The following is a 26,449-nucleotide window of genomic DNA, read 5'->3' as shown; positions in this document are numbered from 1 at the left end:
GGCATTCGTTAAGGAGTTTGTTGGTCGATCGGATAACTTAGCTATTTTAACTATCAGGCCTATTCCATCTCTAAAAAACTTAGGGTGTTTTCGTTTCGCAAAAAATATGTTGCCTTGGTGTTACACTACTTTTTCCCTCATTGTATGATAGTGTCATTCCAAAGTTATGATAGTGTCATTCCAAAGTTATGATTAATTCATAACATTTTGAGGAATACAGGATCCAAAATCTATGACAGTGTCCTTCATATGTGGCAATCAATTTCGAGAATGTTACACCTTTTTTCCCAATCGAAATCGCCATTAGTGACTCTCGAAATTATCGAGGCTGTATACTGATAGTTTAGATTTTGAATTTGCGGTTTTGGTTATGACTGAGACTTGGCTCAGGCCAACGGTATATGATTCTGAGACTCTTTGTGGTCGTTACTTGGTGTTCAGGAAGGATCGTATGGGTAGGATTGGTGTGGAGTACTAATTGGTGTCCTTCACACCTTCCCCTCCGAGCGAATTGTTCCTGACGATGTTGATAATATTGAATTCCTTGCGGTAATATATTCCTCCTGCTTCAGAATATTCTATCTATGAGCGTCATTTTGTGGCAATAAATAAAATTATGTCTGGAATGAGTGATTCGGACAGAATCGTGGTTTTTGGCGATTTTAATTTGCCTATGGTGTCTTGTCTCAGCTTGCCTGATACGGAGGCGTTGACTCCACTGACTACTTCTGGTGGATCGGAATCGGTGACGACTTTTTTGGATCTCTTTCTTGAAGAAGGTTTGGGTCAGATCAATGGAGTTTTGAATTTCTTTGGGAAGATTCTTGATTTGGTTTTTGTAGGCGATCCTTATAATGATTTGATTTGTCCAGATGTGATTCTGTTTCTTATCCCGAGGATAGGTATCACCGTGCTTTCTCTCTTTCCCTCTTGGATGTTGCTCATGGGTCTCAAATGGTTGCTGCTCTTAATGAGGTATTTTCGCTACATTTTAAGAAGACGAATTTCGATGTGTTGAATTCGCTACATTCGGGTGTTGACTGGGGCTCTGTTTGTAGGTGTGATTGGTTTTCCGATCTCGATGTGGCTGTTGATAATTTCTACAAGGTTTTGGACGGTTATGTGTCTCGGACTGTTCCTAGGGTGGATTTCCCTAGGAATCAGCCATGGTATGAGTTTACGAGACTCAGGAATGATAGGAATAGATGTTTTAGACGTTATAAGAGGACGGGATCTGATTTTGATTATGCTCGGTACTCCGTCGCTAGGTCTATTTATAATATGGAGTCAGGGGCGTGTGGTGTTCGTTACATTGATAAGGTTAGAAGTGACCTTCATTGTAACCCGAGGTATTTTTATGATTTTGTTAGGATGAAACGTAAGTCTTCGACTAGGCCATCAAAAATCCGGAGGAATGGTGTTGACTTTTATGGGGACCAGTCCATTGCGGACTGTTTTGCGGGCTATTTTGAATCTGTTTATAGGAATAGTACTTATGATGCTGATGGTTCATATCCCTATTTTATTAGGTCGCTTGATCGGGTGGCAATTCCATTATTTGATAGTCTGTCTGTGTCTAGGTATTTGCGTGGGGTTAAGGCGTCCACCAGTGGTGGTCCAGATGGGATTCCTGGGATAATTCTGAAGTTTTACTCCGAATGTCTCTCTGCTCCATTGTCAATGTTATTTAATAGTTCATTGAAGTTCGGTTATTTCCCTCTAAAGGTGAGTATTAAGTTCGAGTTTAGCCGCTAAAAACGTCATTTTTTCACGATTACTTTTCTTTAATAATCCATTTTAAGGAATACAAACTTTGTGAAAATTTGCTTTGGGCTTTTCCCCATCAAGTTATAATGAAATTTGCAACAAATATGTATAAATTCATGCATTTTTCTTACTGATTTAGTTTTCACTTTAGCGATTTTAGCGGCTAAACTCGAACTTAATACTCACCTTAAGATGGAGGAATTCTTTTGTCGTACTACTTCATAAGTCAGGGAGCCCCTTTGATGTGAGTAATTATAGGGGGATAGTAATATTGAGTGTTATTCCCAAGGATTTTGGGAAGGTGGTGAAGTTTCTTCGCATTTCTTCGGTATTGGATACTTGTCAGCATATTTTTCGTAAGGGCCTATCGACTACTACGAACTTGGTAGAATTTACTTCTCATGTTATTAATCAGTTTGTTGTTGGAAATCATGTCATGTTACTTATACGGATTTTAGTAAAGCTTTTGATCGGGCTAATCATAAGCTGTTGATTATATAAGCTGGATAGCATTGGATTGGCCAGTACACTTGTGGCTTGGATTTCGTCGTATCTTGAGTGCCGTTCGCAGATTGTATCTTTTGGTGATTGCTATTCGAGGTGTTTTGATGTCTCATCAGGTGTGCCTCAGGGTAGTCATTTGGGGCTTGTCTTATTTTTGTTATTTACAAACGATTTACCTCAGTCCGTAGGTAACTCTAGGATTTTGATGCTGATGATGTTAAGATATTCTCCTCGTTCGATAATTCTGGTCGGGTGCATTTATTACAAGATGATTTGGATAGCTTTGGTGATTGGTGTAGGGTAAAACTAATTGATTTGAACTTGAAGAAATGTAAGTTTATGCGATTCTTCAGGTCTAGGTCTATTATTGTTCGGTTGATTCTTTTGTTGATCTTGACATTGTTAGGGATCGTAGGCTTAATGTTAATGATCATATTAATTCGATGGTGAGTACGGCATCTTGAATTCTAGGATTCATAAAGCGTTGGGCGTAGGAGTTTTCGGACCCTTATGTTACCAAGAGGCTTTTTACTGCCCTTGTTAGACCCGTTCTGGAGTTTGGTTCTATCGTGTGGGATCCTCAGTATGATGTTTACATTGGTAGGATAGAATCGGTTCAGAAGCAGTTCTTGTTGTTCGCTTTGATACATCTTCATTGGAATAGTGATTTTGTTCTTCTTATTTACACTTCTAGATTGAGACTGATTCATTTGCCTACTCTTAGGAGCCGACGGACGATGTTGAGCTCTATCATGATGTATAGGTTAGTGAGTGGGGATATTCCATGCTCGGAATTGATATCTAGGATTAGCATAAATGTTTCTTTTAGGGCATCTAGGAATTACCAGTTTCTTTTAATTGATTTTCGACGTTCGAATTATGCTTCTGTGGAGCCTATTCGTAGGATGTGCATTAAGTGTAATTCAATCTATCATCTAGTTGACACTAACATAAGTATTGAAATGGTGAATCCAGAATTTTAGCATATTTGGATAACTAGTACATTTGTTTTGTTGAATAACCTAGTATTTGGTCATGTTAACAGTCGCCTTTTCATTCTGAACCATCGACGGGGTTGTCATAACAACATCAAATGGTTATTTCTAGAATTTCCGTGGCTAAAGAAAAACAAACGTTCATGGCATTGTAATTTTTTTTTCAATTGTTTGGACTAGTTTTTGTAGATGGAATCAAAAGTAAAATCAGTAGACTGACTTTTTTAAGGCTATATTATAAAATATATTCTTAATGCTTATGAATGTTTATTAATTATTTTATATTTTCTTAATTTGCAGAAGTCAATCATTCAAAGAAGATGATGGTACTTGGAAAGGAAATGATGACGGTAAAGTTGTCAATAATCAGCCTCAAAGAGTGATGGATGATCGAAATGGAATGATGGCTCAAGCTGGTTACATAGGAAGGTAATTGGTTTTTTTATTATTATTATCTTAACATATTTATATATAATTTATATATAATTGAACTAAATTGTACTCAACTTTTTGAGGTATCCACAATGCAAAAAATGTAATAATTTGGTGTGATTTTAACTATTATTCACGAATTTACACCCTATCGTAAAAGAAAAATTAGCTAAACATAAAGTAAAAAACAAATTAAATGGACTCTGAATGTTGATCAAGGAACTTCTAAGGAAGAGACGTATTTCAGGCACACTAGGACAAGCAAACATACAAAGGTATGTGAACAGAGACACTCCCCAAAGAGGAGTTCTATCACCTCTTCTTTGGAATGTTGCTATAAACAACCTTCTGGTTTCACAAGAAAAAGAAAGGACAAAAATGGTGGGTCTAGCAGTCAGGGGAAATTTTCCATCCACAATCAGAGATATTATACAGAGAGCCCTCCGGATGACTGAGAAATGGGTGAAGAAAATTTGTCTAGAGGCAAATCCTGCAAAGACAGAACAAGTAATGTACTGTAAAGAACGCAAAATTCCCATGTTTAATTAAGGGAATTAATTGGTATTGAAATTCCCCTTGGTGAGTGTGCAAAATACTTTGGAGTTATATTGGTCAGGAAGCAGAATTTTAAGCTTAATATTGAAGAATGGGCGAGAAAAGCCTCGGTAGCCCTGTACTCGTGCAAAAAGGCAATAGGGAAAAAGTGGGACTAAACCCGAAAATTTTGCATTGATTGTACACTGCAGTGATTAGACCTATAATGCTATATGGTATTGTGGTCTGGTTGCCGGCACTTCAGCAGCCGCCAAGCTTACATAAAGTTCAGCCAATGGCGTGCTTGTGTATCTCATGCGCATTCAGTAAGACAGGAGCAGATTCCCTTAATGTCATACTACATCTATTACCTTTAGACAAACAGTCTGCAGCAACAACGGCTGTACGGTTGCGTAAGCTATCAGTGTGGTCGGAAAAAACGCTCGGTCACAGTTCAGTCCTCAAAATAATGCCAGATGTACCAAACGTAGTGGATACTCTCTGGCGAAACCGCTTTTTGACAAAAAGTTTGAAACTCTAATTGGCAAGAGTGCGGCATGGAACACATAGACCCCTGGAAATAAACGTTATATAGATTTCTACATCGATGGCTCCAAATTGAATGGACAAATGGGTTTCGGAGTATATTCTAAAGACCTGGAACTTAAAATATCGAAACGATTACCAAATATTGACATTAATACGAAGCAAAAAAATTTGGAAGTTTTTCTAAAGGCACAACTTTAAAAGCACTTACAAAAATGTCCTTCCAAAGATGTTCCTTATTTTAACTACTCAGGAAGTTCTTTTAAACTCACTTTTTTCATACTTTTAAAGGGAAATTTTAACATTTTTTGTTTCAAATATGCACCGCATTTTTCAAAAATTGTGTAAAATAAACCTTTGAACTTTTTCAACATTTTGAAAAATCGACTTTTTACATTTTTTAGCTGCGATTAATATTACACATTTTTAAAAGAAATGATATCGTCCGCTGACTCTGAGAACTACTATAGAAAAAAGTCGATTTGAACTTTCCTACAAAAGGTCGATTTTCGACTTTTGTATTCCCTGCATGCTATTGTGGCCACATTGTTGGCTGATATTGCTTTGTATTATTGAAGACATACCTTCCTCTTTATTATGAAATTGACTCTTCGAATACCAAATTAACACCTCTTATTGCAAATCCCTTTTAAATTACTCCATTAAAAAAAAAAACAACATAGCTTCGGTTCAAAATATTTTGTTTTGTATAGATATAAACCTTTCAAAGTCACAAAACTTAACTCTTAGTTCATACTCGTATCACTGAAATATGTTTGTAATGTTAAGAATGCATCGCATCCTTAATCCTTTTCCAAAAATAAATTTTAGACTAATTTGTTTTATGTTTTTGCATATATTTATAGAATAACAAATGATGCACGAGAAGATGAAATGGAAGAAAATATGGGACAAGTAAATACCATGATAGGGAACCTTCGAAACATGGCACTTGATATGGGTTCTGAATTGGAGAATCAAAACCGACAAATTGACCGGATTAATAGAAAGGTAAAAGTCATTTAAAAGGTTTGTATTAAAATAAGCTAAATACGATTTTGTATTTTTTAAGGCGGAATCAAATGAAGCGAGGATAGCAGTGGCGAATCAAAGAGCGCACCAACTTTTGAAGTAAACGGAGTAACAGTTTATTTTCTCAACCCTACCAATAAAACTATAAGTATGTAATTATTTGTATCATCAGCTGGAATGCCAAAAGGTGTTTAGTGAGATATATATGTGTATATATGTATCAGCTTCTAACACATCATACGTCATAGAGACGATTGTTTTTGTTCGTAAATCGACAGATCATACTATAAGTTGAAATCACATGTCTACAACGAGAGTATTATTCATTTTTGTTATCACCGTGTTCTCTACGATTTATTTTCAGAAGACAAAATTACTCAATTGATTTATCATACAAAGGTTGTTTCATTTACATTTTTTGCTCACTTCAAAATGTAAATGTCTTAACCGTATTTTATAGTAATTTATTATTATTATTATTAAGATGTTATTTTGTTACACAGAATTTAATGTTCGTTTATCATAAATAAATCTGTTTATTATCTGTCTTCCATATGCATTGTGGTATTATTTATGTATTATAGGAAATTTATTTTAAACAAACGACGTTTTTGAAATAAGGCAAATAAGAATGAATTAATTGTAAAATTGAAGTTAGAATCAGAGAAAATATGTTTGTAGATAAACTACGAGTTCGCTTGCCAAACAAGTTTTTGAAGATAAAACTTTTCACATTTCAGGCAAATTCTGCAACTAACATACACTGAAAAAATATTGTCGTAAGCCAAAAGATTTCATGTCCTTAAAATACGAATGCGAATTTTGCATATCGTACAAGACATAGGTTTTTTCCTTGTCCATGAGTCGATAAACTTTTCACGTAATTTTGTCATTATAGTTAAGTGATTCGACTTAAAATTAGGTATCTTTACATGAAAGAAAATTTTGTTGGACTAAGGTCAATTTAAACTTTGTATCTAAAATATGACATGTTTTTACTTGAAACATAAGATAATTTCTACTTGAATTTTGAAATTTAAGTTGTCGGTAACACGTTTTAAGGAACATTCATAGCACATGAAGAAAAAAGTTGAAAAACATATACATTAAAATTTGTTTCTTAGAATCTAGTATGCAAAACTCAAATTTAAAAGAGAACTGTGTCCTAAATGTATCCTTGCTTCAATTCTTCGCTTCTTTGGCCCGGAATCAATAATACATTTTTAGTGTAAAGACAAAATCTTTGGAAGCGGCCATGTTTTTTTTTTCAGTGTATTCGTGGCAAATTTAGAAACATTTTTGATAAAATAGCAACAATGTTGGTTTTAACTCTAATGCCCATACAGAAGAAACTCGAAAACGTTGTACCTGACAATATTTGATGTGCGGAATTAAATACTGCAATATTTGGTCACACTAGTATGGTGACACTTGGTTACAATTTGAAATTGTTTATTTCTTCTAGCCCAGAGCTTCCCGACCCAATTTGCTGCGCGCCCTCCAAAAAATGTATCAATTTAGTTGCGCCCCCAACCTAAAACAAATTTTGTTTACCCAAACAAAGTACGCCTCAAATCAGTTTCAACATGAAGGCAAGACAGATATTTTTACTTTAAGGTGGGTATTAAGTTCGAGTTTAGCCGCTAAAGTCGTCGTTTTTTTCACTAAAGTGAAAACTAAATCAGTAAAAAAGGCATAAAATTATACATATTTGTTGCAGATTTCATTATAGCTTGATGGGGAATAGCCCAAAGCAAATTTTCACAAAGTTTGTATTCCATAAAATGCATTATTAAAGAAAAGTAATCGTGAAAAAATTACGATTTTAGCGGCTAAACTCGAACTTAATACCCACCTTTAGGTCTTAGCCGTTGCAAATAATTATGTTTTGTTTATTTTAATCATACTGTAAATGTATGATAAAAAGAGAAAAGTTGCATTGGCTGCTACACCCTCACAAAAAATCGCTTCTGTAACATATACTCCCAAACATATTTTGCTTCAAGCATATACATTTTTGGGTATTGCCCAAACATTTATATGTTTGATCTCTTCCCATATATAATATGTTTGAAAGCAATATATGTTTGGGTAGTCTAAGTTCCAAACATTTTGTATTTTTGCATCCAAATTCAATAATGTTGTCTTCCAAAAAACAATATGTTATTATGTGAACATATAATATGTTTGGAAGCATTTTGCACCCAAAAATATTATATGCTCAAAAAAAATTCTCCCAAACAATACTGTGCTCAATATTTTATTTATTTATTTATATATTTACAATCATAATGAATTATGAAAATAAACAGGTAATATAGGTGCTAACAACATAGGTTTTCGACCTGAATGCTCAAAATTTTGTTTCTGCCTAATTGTATATTCCTCCACATCTTTCTCACTTCCACGAGATTTTTTAGTTCTTAGCACCTTTTTCTGTAATACAAACATTGTAGAAGAAATTATTCAATTTTATGATTTTTTATTTTATTTTAATTTTACCTTTTGCCGGACGGGGATTCGAACAGCGGACCACACAGTTTGTAAGGATCAAAGAAGTAGCTGATCAATTGCCCAAGGAAAAATAAAATGTTAATTTTGTAATAACAAGCAACAACCACCAACTTAATTCAATATCGCTCCCTGTTAAATAGCGCTCCAAGCTACTAAACACATATATGTTTATAGGCTATTTCTAAATTAATATATGTTTGCATCCAAGCATATTATATTTGCAAACATTTTATGGCCCAAACATAATATGTTCTAACATATTAATATATATGTCCCAAACATGTTATGCTAGTTTATGAACATTATATGCTTGCAATCAAAAATATTGTGTTTACAAATTTGTGTTCCAAACATATAATGTTTATAGCCAAACATATGAAAAACAGTCTTTTTCATCCGTGTAAGGCCATCAGCTATCGTTGCAAATAAAGTGAACGAGTAATAATGGAAAACCTACAACAAATTATAGAATTGCATGTAACTTCTATTCTTTTCTCACTGTGGTTATAAATGAACATTTTGAAATGTACGTATGGTGTGCTCTTTTGTAGTATTTTATTGATGTTTTGTTGAAATAAACAATTTGTATTGTTTTAACAAATTTAATGATACAAAACTTGCTAACCAAAAATGACTCTGCGCCCCTCATGTTGGTTACTCCGGAGTGGGCGGTTGAATTTGCTGCACCCAGAAAAATGTGGCCCTTATTTAAGTTAAAATTAACTAGTATTGAACTTCGTATAGTGCCAAAGACATTTTTATTTCTTTGAACAATGTGATTTTCTTAGAAATTAGGAAGTATGTATTCTACATATTAGTTAACATTTTCTTATATTTATGTACCACAGAATAAATATATGAATGGAATTCGTATATGGACAAATTTTACATTTTTATGGTAAATCGTTTACTTTCGTTTTTAAATACAGTTTTATTTATTTATATTTTCTTCAATAAAATACATGATTTATTTATATATTAAATATAATTATGAAGAATCATCAGCGGCGACTGGTCTTGAAATATTGATTTATTATTCCACTATTTCTAATTTCCATGTAATATTACATTTTCTCAACTGTAAAAAGTAATTTTTGCAACTTCTAAACTTCAGTTTTAATAAGTTGCTGCCTAACGAATTTGTCCTCCTTTTACAATTTCAATCTTTAGGTTAGGTTAGGTTAACCTAACCTAATCTTTAGGTTAGGTTAGGTGGCAGACCGATGTGTCAGGCTCACTTAGACTATTCAGTCCATTGTGAACTTCTCTCTTATCACTGAGTGCTGCCCGATTCCATGTTAAGCTCAATGCATGGGACTTCCTTTTTATAGCCGAGTCCGAACGGCGTTCCACATTGCAGTGAAACCACTTAGAGAAGCTTTGAAACACTCACCATCATTACTGAGGTGGGATAATCCAACGGTGAAAAAGTTTTGGTGTTCGGTCGAAGCAGGAATCGAACCCACGACCTTGTGTATGCAAAGCGTGCATGCTAACCATTGCACCACGGTAGCTCCCTTCAATCCTTGCAAATATAAGAATATCATATACCTTTTTTTACAAGCATTTAGCGACCTCAAATGATTCGAGGTCGAAGTCACTTGCCGTGCCGCTCATTCATTTTTGACGACGGAAAAGTTTTTTACATTCTTAATGTTGGTAAACATGTTTTTTGTATCCGGGCATTTATGTGTAATGATCAAAATGACAGTTTTGTTTGTAATTTCACACCTTTTTACTTCTAAAATATTTGCAATAATATTGCAAACAACTTTTGATTGCTCACATCAACAGAAAGTTATTGGCTGCGTTAGCATTTGTCCATTAGCTCTGGCAAGAACACTTTGATGAGTAATTGAGTGCGATGACTGCGCACTGCAAACATAGACCAAGGAAGGTATATATACATTTTCTTCGTCTATGATATTACTTTCTTCAAATAAATCTGTTCCACACACCCTCAAAAAAAATCGCTTCTCTAACATATGTTCGAAACATATTTTGCAGGAAGCACATATATTATTGGATACTGCCGAAACATTAATATGTTTGTTTTATGTGAACATATTATATGTTTGGAAGCATTTTGAGCCCAAAAATATTATATGCTTGGAAGAATTTTCCCCAAAGAAGATTGTGCTCATTCCCTCACATAATGTTCAATTCCACGAAATTTTTTAGTTCTTGGCACCTTTTTCTGTAATACAAGTAATGTTGAAGAAATTATTAAATTTTATAAAATTTTTAAATATTACCTTTCGCCTGGACGGAGAATCGAACCGAGGACCATACAGTTTGTAAGCCAACATACTATCCACAGGGCTACGTAGCTGTTATAGTCACCAGTAGACAAACGTTATAAGTTACATTTATATAGCATAGTTTGCAGCGCCCACGAGCCCATGCAAACATAACATTATTTAACAGAAACATACATTTGCTGGCCACGTGGAGCAGTGGTTAGCATGTCTGCCTTGCATGCAAAGGGTCGTGGGTTCAATCCCTGCTCCGACCGAACCAATTTCTTTTATTTACACATTTATATTTATGCTATATAAAATTTTTATAATGAAACTTCGAAATGTGGGTTATTAAAGATTTACAGTCAGAAACAGTGACTGAGCTTTTGAATAATTTTTTTTAATTGCAAAAATAACAATTTTGTAACAAAAAAACTGTTTTTTGGTATAAAGGTTGAAGTTTTGGAAGGAATTTAAAAACTTTAAAAAAGGAAGAACGTGGAGTCGAGGATAAACATACATAAATAATTTTATAATATACACATAAATTTATTTAAACGTGAACAGTTTTTTTAATAGCATTTAACACAATTTTAAATGCATTTAAAACTTATCGTGTTTTGTACTTAATTTCATTTTTATCTTTAAGGTCGGTATTATGTTAGCATTATCGCTCTAAAATGACCTTGTTTTGCCTTTTACTTTTCTTTAATAATTCATTTTAAAGAAAATAAACTTGTTCAATTGTTTTAGCTGCAAAACTCGAACTTAATGCCCGCTTTTATATTTGAAGGTGTCCGTCAACTCCTCTTGGACTACTTATTGATAAAGAGGAACTAAACTTTGTTTTTATACATTTTACTGTTTAATTTTTCACTATTTCCTCCTTTTTTCATTTTACTGTACCAAATCTAAAAAGAGAATAGTGCCCTTTCGTTATTTTTATGAAGATCCCTTTGTAATTTGTGTATATTTTCCACCGTTTTTTTAATTTCCTTTGCATGAATATTTTTACTTACTCCTCGTTTTCTTTTAACGAATTTCTTTTAACGAAACAAGAAAAAATTGTGCCCATAATGCCAAAATGATAAACAAAACACATGTCCACACATACGTAAAATGCTGCTCTCAAGGCGAAAACACATGATGTTTTTTTCAAATGTCTATTCTCTTGGTTCTGAATGTCTATTCTCTTTTCTCCGAATACTCCTTCTAATATTCAAATTAAATAATATTTAGACTTAAGCACATCAAATTTTTGGCCTTATCATAAAACAGTTTTCCGAAACAACATACAAGCGGTTTCACAGGAATTGCTCTCTTTTGATTCTCTCGCTGTGTTATGTTGATATCTTTCGTCAACTCTCCCGGTTTTCATATATATTTCTTTCTCTATACTCACTCTCTGTCGCTGTCTGAATAAAATATCACAACATATATATGTTTACTCGAAATTTGTAAATTTATATATGTTTATATTCACACATATAATTTTTATGAAACATTCATGCCCCAAACATTATATATTCTAACATATTATCATATGTGTCCCAAACATTTAGTGTTAGTTTTTGCATTTAAATATATTGTGTTTAAAAATTGTGCCCGAAACACATTTTCTTATATCGGAATATATGAAAAACATATTTTTCTAAAGTGTATTATACACGTTTCAAACAAACTTTTGTTTCAAACGAACTTTTGTTTAGCCTCAAATAAATTACTCAACAACAAAAGAAAATTCGTTGGTCTACAATTTGGTTTACCAGAAAATAAATAAATTTTCTTGCATAAAGCTATGTTATATCACTGTGTGGTACCGTGGTAGTGAAGCTCTTCAATATAAATATTTAAAACAATTGATTAAGAGTAATTGTTTACTTTTTTTTGGCGAGGTGCTTCACTATATCTCCTTCACTTCCACATGATTGCAATGATTTCCTATATTTTCGGTTACTATATTTTATTCCATTATTTTTGAAATTTGGTACAATTTGAGCCTAAAAAGTACACTTTTTTATTCTCTTTGATACAATTTAAAAATTTGACTTTTCATCCCTGTTTCAAGATCCTCATCGCTACCACAGACAACAATCGGCAATTGTGATGGGGAAGGGTATAAAAAAGTACGAAATGTAATTAAGTGCTGAAAGCATTATAGAAACGAAATAATGACAACTAGTGTTCTGTACGCTTGAACGATCACTTTCTTTTCTTTCTCAAATTTAGTAAAATATCTTATAAAATGATAATTCTGACTTCCTTTATTATAGGAAGCTTATCATACATACGAACAAAAAAATATTTTAGTTTATTCGAACTAAGAAGTATTCAATCCTTTCAAAACTTAAGGAAGCACACTTGTTAGAATATAGGAAATTTTCCTATATTTCTTTTATCTACGGTATGGTATAATATAGTAAAATAATATAATAAATAACAAATCAAATATATAAAATATTTGTTACTTTAAATTAGTGAGATTTTTTTTTTCAAAATTATTGAACATAAATAACAAACAATAAGCCTATCAATGTTCGTGATGGTGTATAAAGAACGAAAACACCAACAGAATAACAACCCCTTCATTCGTCTTCATTTTGGAATCTTCAATTATCAGGTAACATTCATACAGTGACGCTAACCTTTTGTGAAAAAATTGGTTTATGATTTTTTATATTTGTACCTATTGAAATTGTAAAGGAGGACAAAATCGTTACGCAGCATCTTATTAACAGTGAAAGGAACAAGAAGAAGAAAAGCATTACGTTTTACAGTTCGTAACATTACATGGAAATTGGAAATAGTGGAATAATAAACTAATATTTCAAGGCCAGTCGATGCTATTGATTCTTAATAAATATATTTAATATATTAATAAAACATGTCTTTTATTGAAGAAAAATATTTGTAAATAAATAAAACTGTATTTAAAACGAAGGTAAGCAGTTCTAATTTTGAAGTAAATGGTTTACCATAAATATGTAAGATTTGTTCAAATGGCTGAAAAAAGTTCAATAAAATCATTCCATATATGAATTCAATTCAGTTAATTCTGTAGTATAGTGGTGCATAAATAGGAAAATGTTAACTAATATATGGAATGCATTCTACCTAATTTCTACGAAAATCACATCGTTCAAACAAATAAAAAAGTCTTTGGCGCTATACGAAGTTCAACTTTCTTCACAAAGAGTTTATTTTAATTTAAAGAAGTGGTCACTTTTTTCTGGGTGCTCCTGGACTCGACAGGGGAAATAGTGTCCTGATCACCAGTACTCACAGATAACTAAGCTAAATTACGGCGTTTCCCAGATACATGTGGTAAACCAAATTGTAGGGAATAATGTCCTCTATCAATACACCCATAGAAAAATTATTACCATACGGGCTCAAATCGATACCGTACGTTATTGATAGTTAGCCAACCCCGTATGGTACAATATCAATACCGAACGATACAGGCGGTACGCAAAGCATGAAAGTACCATACGGTATTATGAAAATACCAAAATGGTATTAAAAATAATACCTAAGCGGTATTAATATTTATACCATTAAGTTATTGATGTATAAACAGTGTGGTATTACCAAATAATACCAAAACCGTATTGGTATTTATTGTTATAATACATATTAGTTCAATAAAACACACGTAACCATGACTTTTCCTTTAAAACATTTATAAAATACATAGTACACACACTTCACCACTTTTTTCATGCAAAATTATTCATTGAATTTTATGTCCCATCCCAGGCTCTGCATGCCTCAAGCTGTCTGTTGTGAGATTTGGAAAGTATTGTATGTCTCTTACGTATCTAATGAGAGAATGGTTCCGAATTAGTAAACATTAATAATACTAAAACATTTTATACTTACGAATACTTCGCTATATCCACAAATTTAGGTTTTTTCAGTCATCATGTTTTCCAAGAAATATTGAAATTAACGTGTCTATTTACTTTATTTGAACAAACTAAACTACTAAGGCGACAACTATGGTATTATGAAAATACCAACATGGTATTGTCTGCCTGTCTTGCATTAATTCAGTTTTTGACGTCTCTGTGCCACCCTGTTATTTTTTCGATAACTCTGTGGGCACGTGGCACGAAATTGTCGTGACTCACGAAAATTTTCATGACTCACGCTGATGGCAACGACGTGTGTGTGTGTGATTAAGAATCGAAATGTGACGACTCACGCGTGAGTCACGAAAATTTTCGTGAGTCACGACAATTTCGAGCCACGTGTACACCTCCAGTTCGTACGTTTTGCTGTTGCAGTGTTAATGATGTATAATGTTTCTAATGCAAGTCTCTTGTTGTAGTTTATCTCGTTATCTATCACTCTCACTCCCTCTAAGTCGACTCATGCTTTTCTCTTGCACAGTGCCGTTTTTTGGTTTGTATTTCTTTTCCAGATCTTAATTTATTTTTTTCGTTCCAATATATACTTTTCGACATTGTGTTTGGCAATTAACATTGCATTTTATTTTATAAATTACATTTGATTTGTCCAGTTTATCAAGTTGTGTCTTGGGGTTTGTAAATAGAGATTGGAGCGTATTTGCAGTCTTGTCGGCGATTTTATAATATGATTTATCTATACATTTTAAATTTTCAAACTTCTCCGAAAGTTTAGGTACGTAAATAACCGGCTTAAAAATTAGTCATGTGTGTAGATATGCAGATATGTTCATTTGTTTCAATAATAGAAAGCAATGCCGTGCATATGTTTTGTTGCATACTGTATGTGATATATATCTAAATATAAAACCATTTCAATATAACTCTAATTGTAGAAATACAAATACATATCTCTCTACTCTGTCTATTTTGTAAAAGTGACAATAGTTTGCCACATAAATATTGATGCCAGATTGAATTTCATGGAAAATCACACTGTTAGAAAAATATGGTTTTCATATGTTTCGATATAAACAAAATGTGTTTCGGGCACAATTTTTAAACACAATATATTTAAGTGCAAATGTTCTCAAACTAACACTAAATGTTTGGAACACATATGTTAATATGTTAGAATATATTATGTTTGGGGCATGCATGTTTCATAAAAATTATATGTGTGAATGTAAACATATATAAATTTACAAATTTCGAGTAAACATATATATGATGTGATATTTTATTCAGAGAGCGACAGAGAGAGAGAGAGAGAGTATAGAGAAAGAAATAGAGATAAAAACCGGGAGGGTTGACGAAAGATATCAAATTAACACAGCGAGAGAATCGAAAGAGAGTAATTTCTGTGAAACCGCTTATATGTTGTTTCGGAAACTGCTTTATGATAAGGCCAACAATTTTATACGCTTAAGTCTAAATATTATTTAATTTAAGTCTAAATATTATTTAATTTGTGTATATTATAAAATTATTTATGTATGTTTATACTCGACCCCACGTTCTTCATTTCTTAGAGTTTTTGAATTCCTTCCAAAATATCAAACTTTTATACCAAAACCAGTTTTTTATTACAAAATTGTTATTTTTGCAATAAAAAAATAATATTTTATCCAAAAGCTCAGTCCATCTCGTTTATATCAAGCACTGTTTCTGACTGTAAATCTTTAATAACCCACATTTCGAAGTTTCATTATAAAAATTTAATATAGTATAAATATAAATGTGTAAATTAAAAAAAAAAACAATTGGTGTTTGGTCGGAGAAGGGATTGAACCCACGACCCTTTGCATGTACGGCAGACATGCTAACCACTGCTCCACGTTGCCAACACATGTATGTTTCTGTTAAATAATGTTATGTTTGCATGGGCTCGTGGGCGCTGCAAAATATGCTATATAAATGTAACTTATAACGTTTGTCTACTGGTGACTATAACAGCTACGTAGCCCTGTGGATAGTATGTTGGCTTACAAACTGTATGGTCCTCGGTTCGATTCTCCGTCCAGGCGAAAGGTAAAATTTAAAAAAATTATAAAATTGAATAATTTCTTCAACATTATTTGTATTACAGAAAAAGGTGCCAAGAACTAAAAAATTTCGTGGAAGTGAAAATTATGTTAGGAAATGAGCACAATCTTCTTTGGGGAAAATTCTTCCAAGCATATAATATTTTTGGCTCAAAATGCTTCCAAAAATAGAATATGTTCACATAAAACAAACATATTAATGTTTCGGCAGTATCCAATAATATATGTGCTTCCTGCAAAATATGTTTGGAACATATGTTAGAGAGGCGATTTTTTTGAGGGTGCATTTTTAAAAAGTATGGGTCTTTTTCAAGTATTTGAAAAAATTAAGATCTGAAAATAAGACATGCGAACGAGCAAAATGAAGTTAAAGAGACTAGACGAAAGTGAGTGAATACCGTTCGTTCGCAATTGCTTTCTTCCGGATATAAGAAATAAGCTGTATATAAAAATAATGGATACTCGTTATTTCGAATATTATTTGCTGTATACTTTTAGGGGCTAGGGTAATCTGGATTGTTCAAATCGTTCAATAATCTTTTATTTAGTTAAGTATTTTATTTTTCGAATGTGTCTAGAAAATATTTGTAGTTTGTTGGATCAGTATAGACCTATTGCCTACGTCAGTCTGAATTCCACACTACTATTATAACTTAATCCAATCCAAGTCTCATGTGTATCTCAAAGTAATCTTCAGAATATTTAAAAAAGCCATTCTTTAATCACCAGTAAATTCGTATCCATAATTTTCAGTCTTTTTCGAGACTAATAAAACATATTTGATTTTATTTATATTTTGTATTAATTTCGAAATTTATTCTACTAACATTTGAAATCGTATTTTTTATTATTCATATAATTTGAAGGATTCAACAGAATTTAAGATACACACATGAATGCTTGTTAAATTGAAAAACAACAGCATTTTATTATATATGTTTATTTAATTTGATTAAGTTAATATGTAAACGAAATAGTAAGAATTGCAATAAAATTTTAAAAGGGATGAATAAAAAATGCAAAAAATTGAAGAGAGGTTACTTCTAATTTGTGTGATGAAATAAAAAAATGTAGTTAATTACTTTATTACTTTTTTATATTTTTGTAGTTAAACGCATTGTTTACTTATACAACGTATCCGATTTTCATTTATCCCGTGTGTCTACATGGTGTATATTTTAACGTTTATGTTTTATTTTCTTAATTTTTACAGCGACAACCTAGGAATATACTAAACTCATAATATAATAAAATGTAATTAACAGAAAAATACAAATTACGAGAATACATGGCTTCATATTTCAGCTGACTATTAACTGGTTAATGAACAAACACAAAATGACATCAATGGAACAATTTAAGAGAAATTCTGCATATTTTTTCTCGATTTTACAATTTCAGAATACTCCTTTATAAGCGTAGCAATTTGAAAAGCCTGAAAATAAAACAAACACACACACACGTATTAATTTTATAAGAAATATTCGAGGTCTTATACACAATTTCAATAATAGTTTTTGGTATAATGGTATAGCACATGCACTAAAATAGGAAGTTTTTAGTCCCGTGGACAGAGTACTGGCAATGACCGATTTTAATTAAATTAATTCAAAGAATTATTTAATCAAGCTATAAAAACCTTGTGATGTTCAGTCGAAATTGGGATTGAACCTATAACCTTTTGTATGCAAATGCTAACCATTTCAGGGTTTTTCCTCGGACTTTTTCCATTCCTGGGAAAGCGAGATTTTTTTTCGAATTTACCGGGATCCCGGATCGCCCAAAGCTACGGTTATAAGGCATTGTCTGGACAACTAACAATGTATATCATGTATATTATACTAAAATAAGAAATATTTCGCAATAACAAAATACAAAAAGCTTTTACAATGGTCACAATGGACAGTCTCTTCCGATATATATATATATAGATATAGTGGGATTTTTTTTTGTAACATTAAAAACTGTATAGAAATGAAAGAAACTTATTTCGATATCACCATCATAAAACAGAGTCACTATATGCCACTACAGTATTCCCTCGATTTATGTCGTGATTGGTTCCGGACTTTGACGACGTTATTCAGTCTTTTAAAAACAATTCATTATTCAAAAATATCAGGGTTTAAAAATTAAGTTCATAAACAAATGAAAAACCGTTACGATGTATACATATAAAAAACATCGCCACTTCGACAATTGAGTTATAAAGGGTGATTTGTTAAGAGCTTGATAACTTTTTAAAAAAAAAAAAACGCATAAAATTTGCAAAATCTCATCGATTCTTTATTTAAAACGTTAGATTGGTCCATGACATTTACTTTTTGAAGATAATTTCATTTAAATGTTGACCGCGACTGCGTCTTAGGTGGTCCATTCGGAAAGTCCAATTTTGGGCAACTTTTTCGAGCGTTTCGGCCGGAATAGCCCGAATTTCTTCGGAAATGTTGTCTTCCAAAGCTGGAATAGTTGCTGGCTTATTTCTGTAGACTTTAGACTTGACGTAGCCCCACAAAAAATAGTCTAAAGGCGTCAAATCGCATGATCTTGGTGGCCAACTTACCGGTCCATTTCTTGAGATGAATTGTTCTCCGAAGTTTTCCCTCAAAATGGCCATAGAATCGCGAGCTGTGTGGCATGTAGCGCCATCTTGTTGAAACCACATGTCAACCAAGTTCAGTTCTTCCATTTTTGGCAACAAAAAGTTTGTTAGCATCGAACGATAGCGATCGCCATTCACCGTAACGTTGCGTCCAACAGCATCTTTGAAAAAATACGGTCCAATGATTCCACCAGCGTACAAACCACACCAAACAGTGCATTTTTCGGGATGCATGGGCAGTTCTTGAACGGCTTCTGGTTGCTCTTCACTCCAAATGCGGCAATTTTGCTTATTTACGTAGCCATTCAACCAGAAATGAGCCTCATCGCTGAACAAAATTTGTCGATAAAAAAGCGGATTTTCTGCCACTGATTTTGGTAATAAAATTCAATGATTTGCAAGCGTTGCTCGTTAGTAAGTCTATTCATGATGAAATGTCAAAGCATACTGAGCATCTTTCTCTTTGACACCATGTCTGAAATCCCACGTGATCTGTCAAATACTAATGCATGAAAATCCTAACCTCAAAAGAATCACCCTTTATATGCAATATCAATCAAAATTTCACGAATTTTCGGTAAGAATTTCAGAAATATATGTTTCGATGTCATCATTGTTGGTACTTATTTCCAACTACGACAAATTAATGCCCTGTTATACTTTTTAACTGCTGTTCACCCTCTCATAGAAGAACAAATTAAGTTTTAACGAAGTTTCTACTTCCTGCAATGTACAATGCAGACATTGTCGTCGCCAGTTTAGAAATAGCCAAATGCAAATATTGGACATCTTCAGTTTACATGGGACATGATAGGTAGATGCCTCCATGTGCCGTTAAGACTTTAGTTGGGGAGTCATTGAAAACAAACACAAAACTCATTATGGGATGCGACGCCAATGCACATCATAGTAGATGGGGAAGTGGTGACATTAATACAAGAGGAGAGTCACCCCTAGAGTTTATTTTGCGTACTAATTTGGTAGTTTGCAATAAGGGTGATGCCCCAACCTTCGTCACTAAAAACAGACAAGAGGTTTTGGACGTCACCTTGACCTCGCAAGAACTGAATGAAATGATATCTGAGTGGCAGGTTTTAAGTGAACATAGCTTTTCAGATCATCGCTACATCAGTTTCAAGTTTGATGTTCATACCACCAATATAATATTTCCATACCAGAGACAAATATGAGCACTGTGCAAGATATCGAACACGCAGAGGAGCGGATTACTAAAGCCTTCAACATCTCACTGAAGCTACATACCCTTGAGGAAAGCCAAGGGTGAAAAATCCACCAACATGGTGGTCTACGAAGTTAAGTAATATGAGGAAATGCTGCAGGAAGCTCTTTAACAAAGCAAAGTCCACCAGAGCTACGGAGGACGCTTACAAGAGGAATCTGGGAGGATACAAGCGAGAACTGAGAAGGGCTCAGCAAAACTCTTGGAATGATTACTGCAGCAGTATTGAGAATACGTCCGAGGCTTCCAGACTACGGTAGGTACTAGCATCCACTAACTACGCTCCAGGTTTCATTAAAACATCAGAGGGCAAGTGGATAACGTCCAGTTAGGAGACGTTGGAGGTACTATTGGACACACATTTTCCTGGAAATCAGACGGTTGAACAATGTTCTGGCGGTGCCACAGCGGCTCAGCGGTCATTTCCTATCGAGGAAATTGTAATGGAATCTAGAATAAAATGGGCTTTAAATAGTTTTGGACTGACAGAATTATCATCCTTAATATTGAAGAAAGGGTGAGAAAAGCCACCCTATCTTTGTACTCGTGCAAAATGGCAATAGGAAAAAGGGGACTAAAACCGAAAATTGTGCATTGGCTATACACGATAGTGGTTAGACCTATAATGTTATATGGTGTTGTAGTCTGGTGGCCGGGACTTAATCAGCCGACAAGTTTAGATAAAGTTCAGCGTATGGCAAGCTTTGGTATATCAGGTGCATTCAGTAAGACAGGAACATATTCATGCTGCATCTATTGCCTTTAAACATTTTGGCCAAACACTCGCCTGCAACAACGGCTGTGCGGTTGCGCGAGCTATCGCTGTGGTAGGAAAAAAGGTACGGTCAAAGTTCGGTCCTCAAAATAATGCCAGATGTGCCTAACGTAATGGATTACACTCTGGGGAAACCACTTTGAAAATCTAATGCCCAACAGTGAGGCGTGGTGCACACAGGCCCAAGGAAATAAAGATTTTTACACTGATGGTTCCAAATTGGATGGAACTTCGAATAGCGAAAATATTACCTAATCACTGTAGTGTTTTTCAGGCTGAAATATTAGCAATAAGAGAAGTGGCGCATTGACTGAGAAGTAATGTTCCAATAAATGTTGACATTAATATATACTCACACAGTCAACCTGCAATAAAATCCCTTAACTCGAAAAGGGCCATCTGCTATAACGGGTCGCTGCCTATAGGCGATTTCAAAAACTATTGGCTCGAAATATAATGACTACAACTGTTATGATGCGGAGGAAAAGGAATCAATTGTGTGAGTGCCCTGCATTCTATGTATGACGTAAGTAGCCCGATATGTCAAGCTCACTTAGATTATTCAGTCCATTGTGATACCACAGTTGTGAACACTCTTATCAAACAGGCTCACTTAGACTATTCAGTTCATTGTGATACCACAGTGGTGAACTTCTACACTGAGTGCTGCCCGAATCTATGTTAAGCTCAACGACAAGGGACCTCTTTTTATAGATGAGTTCGAACGGCGTTCCACATTGCAGTGAAACCACATACACACAAAAAAATAAAATATGAATTTTTACATAAATGTGTACATTTTTGAAAATTTATGTACTCTTTCATGAAATAGATGTATTTTTTTTTATTCGTAAATACTTGTTATTAAATTAAGCAATTTTTAATAATGTGCATGGATTCTTCCATAAAATTAATGAAACTTTACATAATATATCCAAAAATACCGGTTTTCTCTTAGCATGAGAGAGCCACAACATAGAGTTACTCTCATATGTATACAATACAAGCATACAAAACAAGACAAAACCCAAACATAACGTTTTTGAAGGCAACACGTGGCTTTGCTGTGTTTGGTTTTTTCAGTTCAGTTTGAGTCGCCGTCGCGATTCAAAGATTATTTATTGCTGAAATAGGTTGACAATTTTATTAATTAACTGGAAGCATTGGTGCTCATATTTATAACTAATAAAAAATATTATAAAATGTGTTTTACTCGCAGGACTTTAATGCGGTTTTTAATAAATGAGTTCATACATTTTGACCAATTAAGAATTAGGGGAAAATCGAAAAGATAAAAGAAAAGAAGAGATATATTTAATGCATGATATTTTTAATATATATTATGTAAAAATACATATTTCTCAATGTTGAAAATATGTATACTACATTTATAAAATTACAAATTTCATTAATATTATGTATACATTCGTAGTCAATGAAAACCTGTATTTTTTAATTTATGAACTTTTTTCATATAATTTATGAATTCCGTGTTTGGAAAATTTTTGGGAACACTATTCATACAATAAATGAATTATTTTTTTTGTGTGTAGAGAAGCTTTGAAACGCTCAGAAATGTCACCAGCATTACTGAGATGGAATAATCCACCACTGAAAAATTTTTTTGGTGCATGCTAAGCATTGCACCAAGGTTTGACCCTGTATATGCAAGGCGAGCATGCTAACCATTGCACCACGGTGGTTCGCAGAGGTTTTGTAGATTAAGGTGAACTTCGTCATGCTAATCTTAGATCCAGGAAATTGAATCTAGAGATCAGTTTGTCGTGGTTTTCGCCTATGCCTCCAAGGCGCTGTGCCCCGATAAATCTCGACGGGGCATACAGAGAGTTGAGTCCTTGGTTAGTCTCTTTAGGTTCACTCATTATACCCGCTACTGAGGCCAACAAAAGTTGATTCATACGGGCCGGTGAAGAATTACATAGCGCGATAAAAGCTTTACGTGCTTTTACACCACATATTAACAGATAGCTAAACCCACCCAAGCCCTATCACAGGATGGAACTATTCCGTGGCTGGAACTAAATGAACTGGATCCGATACCTTTACTCTTTCAGCTCCTCAGTTCCTTATATACATTTCGTTGTGTTATCATTCCATTTATTTCGCTCTTTATGACAACAGCTCTCACTTAAATTGAAGTTGCCAGATCCTTAATGAAGATATCGAAACTGTTCCAACCTAAATAACATATCAATACCAACATGCTTTACAAAAATTATGTAAATCAGCAAAACCTATACAATGCGGAAGAATATTTTACACCCAAAGAAATTTGTTAGTAGGGACAGCAGAAAAGTCTGCTAAAACAGCAGAAAGTCTGCTGAAAAAGGGACAGCAGTCACTGTTTGCTGAAATAGCAAACGTTTCCTGCTATTTTTAAGCTCGATTACACTAAAACATGTTTTATTTTGGCTAAAACAAATAAAAATGTCAACTTAGGAGCTATCCTAACATAATTAAAACAATATTTTATGAACATCTATAGTATTTGATCAAAAATCTGAATATTTATGGAATTGAGACATAACAGCAAACAAAATGTTAGCTGATCGTATTTAGGAGCTTGTAAGTATATTGTACCAAAAACTACTTTTGGCTCTTAAATATACTTTGGGGAAAATTTATAACCTAAAAATTTTATAAATTGTTGTTAATTAGGCCCTGAAGTACAAAAATATAACAGCAGACATCGACTGCTGTTTTTAGCAGACTTTTTTCTATGAGTGTACGCAATAGAAACATATCATGAACGAAAGGCGAACTCTTTTGGTCTAAAGTCGGCAAAATAATTTTTAACGTAGTAACTTTTGATTTTCTCTATGAAAAAATGTAAACACAATATTTCTAAAATAAATGTAGATCTTTGTATTAGTTTTGATCTCTGAAAAATTTTCTACAGAGTTATATCATTATCTAATTTTAGTCCAAAAATCTTTATTATACAAATTAATGTTCATGAAATTTGATTAAATTCTTGTGAACTTTTATGTTTTACTTACATTTAGTGTTCATGCGTTTTATTTTCTTGCGGAGCTAAAAGAAAATGTCAATATATGGGATTCTTTAAGCACTTTCCTTATCCGGATCCAAAAGGAACTGTGGAACTAAATAATGGAACTAGTTCCTTTTTAGGAGCGGTTCTGAAAAGACCGATCACTTTAGTGAGCCGGGATCGCCCAAGTCTACAGAATGGTCCTCGTGACTTTTGACCTATCCAAGACATTCGATGCGGTTGTCTATTGTAATTCGACAACCTGCCTCCGGAGGAATATAAAATATCTTGTGCCAACTAATAAAGGAAAAAAAAATAAACGGACCTTGGCTGGCAGAACAAGAACATACTTGTATCTTAATAAACCTTTATCGTAGCAAAACTCCATAAAGACTATTTATTTTTTTTAGAATACTTCAATTGAAAACCTATCTCAAAAACATGTGAATTGGAGCTTAACAAACTAGAAGAGAACATCGAGAACATAAGTATAAATGGAGAAAATTGTTCCCACTGATATGAGCTAAATCAAACGATGAACTCCAGGGAAGCGCATTTCTAAGTTCTTAATATGTTGACAAAAAGGTAAAACGTAAGACGCGCGCCACTTGTACCACAATGGACAGAATAGCGTAAGCCTAAAAAATAACGGGCTGCCACAATACGTAACCATAGTTATTTTTTTTTTTTAATTTACTATTGGCGAGAGAATGGATATAGGTCTGTTCGATTCATCTTTGCTCGAGTCATTGTCTGGCTTCAGTAGTAGAATCACCCTACCCATCTTCCAGACATCGGGTATAAGGAGTGATTCCAAGGACAAATTGAGGAATCTGGTCAGGTAAAGAAATTCTGTCGGGCCCCGCGATTTGGATGGTTTCGCGCCGCTTCTGCTCGGTAGTTAGGCCTCACCTAGGCAATTCTACCAGCGGGTATGAAGCGAGCGGATGCTGCGTTGATGATGTCCCTCTGAACAACATGAACATTGGAGGGGCGGGAGCTCACTGAAGCGGCATTCTGTGTATTCATCTGATGATAAACAACTTGACCGATTGTAAGGAAAATTCTTGACTTCTTGGAAAATATTAATTCAAGTTTTGGAAAATTGTTTCATCAGTTAAAATGATACGATAAAGAAGCAAAAGAACGTCTCATGGGAATACCCAACAAAAAACCTGCTGAATTTTCAGCAGCTTTGTTTGGGATAGCAAACTCAATCTGCGCTTATCTCTGCGAGGAATTCACTGATGATTTTACAAGGCGTTCAGAAACAGTAAATTTACATGAGGAAATCATTGCAACTTTGGTGCGCTTAAAAATGCACATAATAATTTCGAATATTGGAATTATAATAGCGCTAAGTTACTCCCATATAGAGATAAAATACTGCCTATAAAAATTATTAAACAAATTCTTTTTTAACTATCTTCCTTTTTATAAATATACTAATTGGGCCCGGTCCGCTTCGCTGGCCCCAAGAGGTGTTTTTACACAGAACTAAATTAAACAATATACAAAACATGAGAACACAATATGAGTTGCATCGTCCGCAAAACACGTCTTTACCCTTCAAACACAAGCCATCCACTATCTTATTTTTACTAATATCTCTTCACACAAAATCGTTCGTTCACAAAAAGCCCTTGCTTACAGAAGAGCAACTTGGTAAGCGAAGGAAGATGCACCCCCTTACTTTAGTGCAACAAAATTTCAGCACTTCCATATTTTAAATAATTTTTGTCGGGCGTTCGATAAAAAAAACATAAGTGGGTCGCCCGCTATAAACGAAAAAGTTACTTACAAGTTTATAAAAAGTAGCACTAAATTCAGCACTTACAACTTTAATTTAGGTACTTCCAATTTTATAATTATATTTTGCTGTGTAGTATGAATAATAATGTCGTTGACTTCTGCTGGTTCAAATCTAGTGGTTTCATAGAAGGTGCCAAACTTATTCAAAAACCCTTGGCAAATTTCAACATTGGATTTCATGAATACTATACATGGACACATTTTCCCAAGAACTGACATACCTGTGATGTACTTAAAACAACTTTAGATTGTTTTCTCTCCGTCCCAGTGAAAACCATTAGAGAGTTCAAATTCGGAGAATATGAAATAATAGATTGATAATCATGTGTACAGAGTATGTTACGCGATCTGTGCTCAAGCAAATGGATTCCATTTTGATCAACAGCAAGCCAAAGAATGCGAGGCCAATTCGAAGTGAACGATTGCTACAAATATTTAGAAATTTACATTTGAATATGTTCTACCAAGGATAGAATGAAGAAAACGA

At 33.7% G+C, this 26,449-nt stretch overlaps 2 protein-coding genes across 3 annotated transcripts in view; one reads left to right on the top strand and one right to left on the bottom strand.

Annotated features, from left to right (window-relative positions):
- The window catches only part of Snap25 (Synaptosomal-associated protein 25kDa), a 73,805-nt gene extending 67,440 nt beyond the window's left edge, over positions 1-6,365 (top strand). For both annotated transcript variants that reach the window (XM_075290994.1, XM_075290993.1), the window contains exons 6-8: positions 3,567-3,695; positions 5,645-5,789; positions 5,851-6,365. In XM_075290994.1, the coding sequence (XP_075147109.1) occupies positions 3,567-3,695; positions 5,645-5,789; positions 5,851-5,913 (337 nt within the window). In that variant the 3' untranslated portion in view covers positions 5,914-6,365. The remainder of the gene's footprint in view (positions 1-3,566; positions 3,696-5,644; positions 5,790-5,850) is intronic.
- An 11,233-nt stretch (positions 6,366-17,598) lies between these two features.
- The window catches only part of Myo81F (unconventional myosin 81F), a 189,983-nt gene continuing 181,132 nt past the window's right edge, over positions 17,599-26,449 (bottom strand). The window contains exons 21-22 of the mRNA XM_075290991.1: positions 26,184-26,387; positions 17,599-17,955 (exon numbers count right to left, since the gene is read on the bottom strand). Of these exons, the coding sequence (XP_075147106.1) occupies positions 17,878-17,955; positions 26,184-26,387 (282 nt within the window). The 3' untranslated portion in view covers positions 17,599-17,877. The remainder of the gene's footprint in view (positions 17,956-26,183; positions 26,388-26,449) is intronic.

Source organism: Haematobia irritans, chromosome 1 (assembly GCF_050003625.1).
Source record: "Haematobia irritans isolate KBUSLIRL chromosome 1, ASM5000362v1, whole genome shotgun sequence".
Taxonomy (NCBI): domain Eukaryota; kingdom Metazoa; phylum Arthropoda; class Insecta; order Diptera; family Muscidae; genus Haematobia; species Haematobia irritans.
The sequence above is the reverse complement of the archived record's forward strand: the minus strand, read 5'-3'. Positions and strand labels throughout refer to the sequence as shown.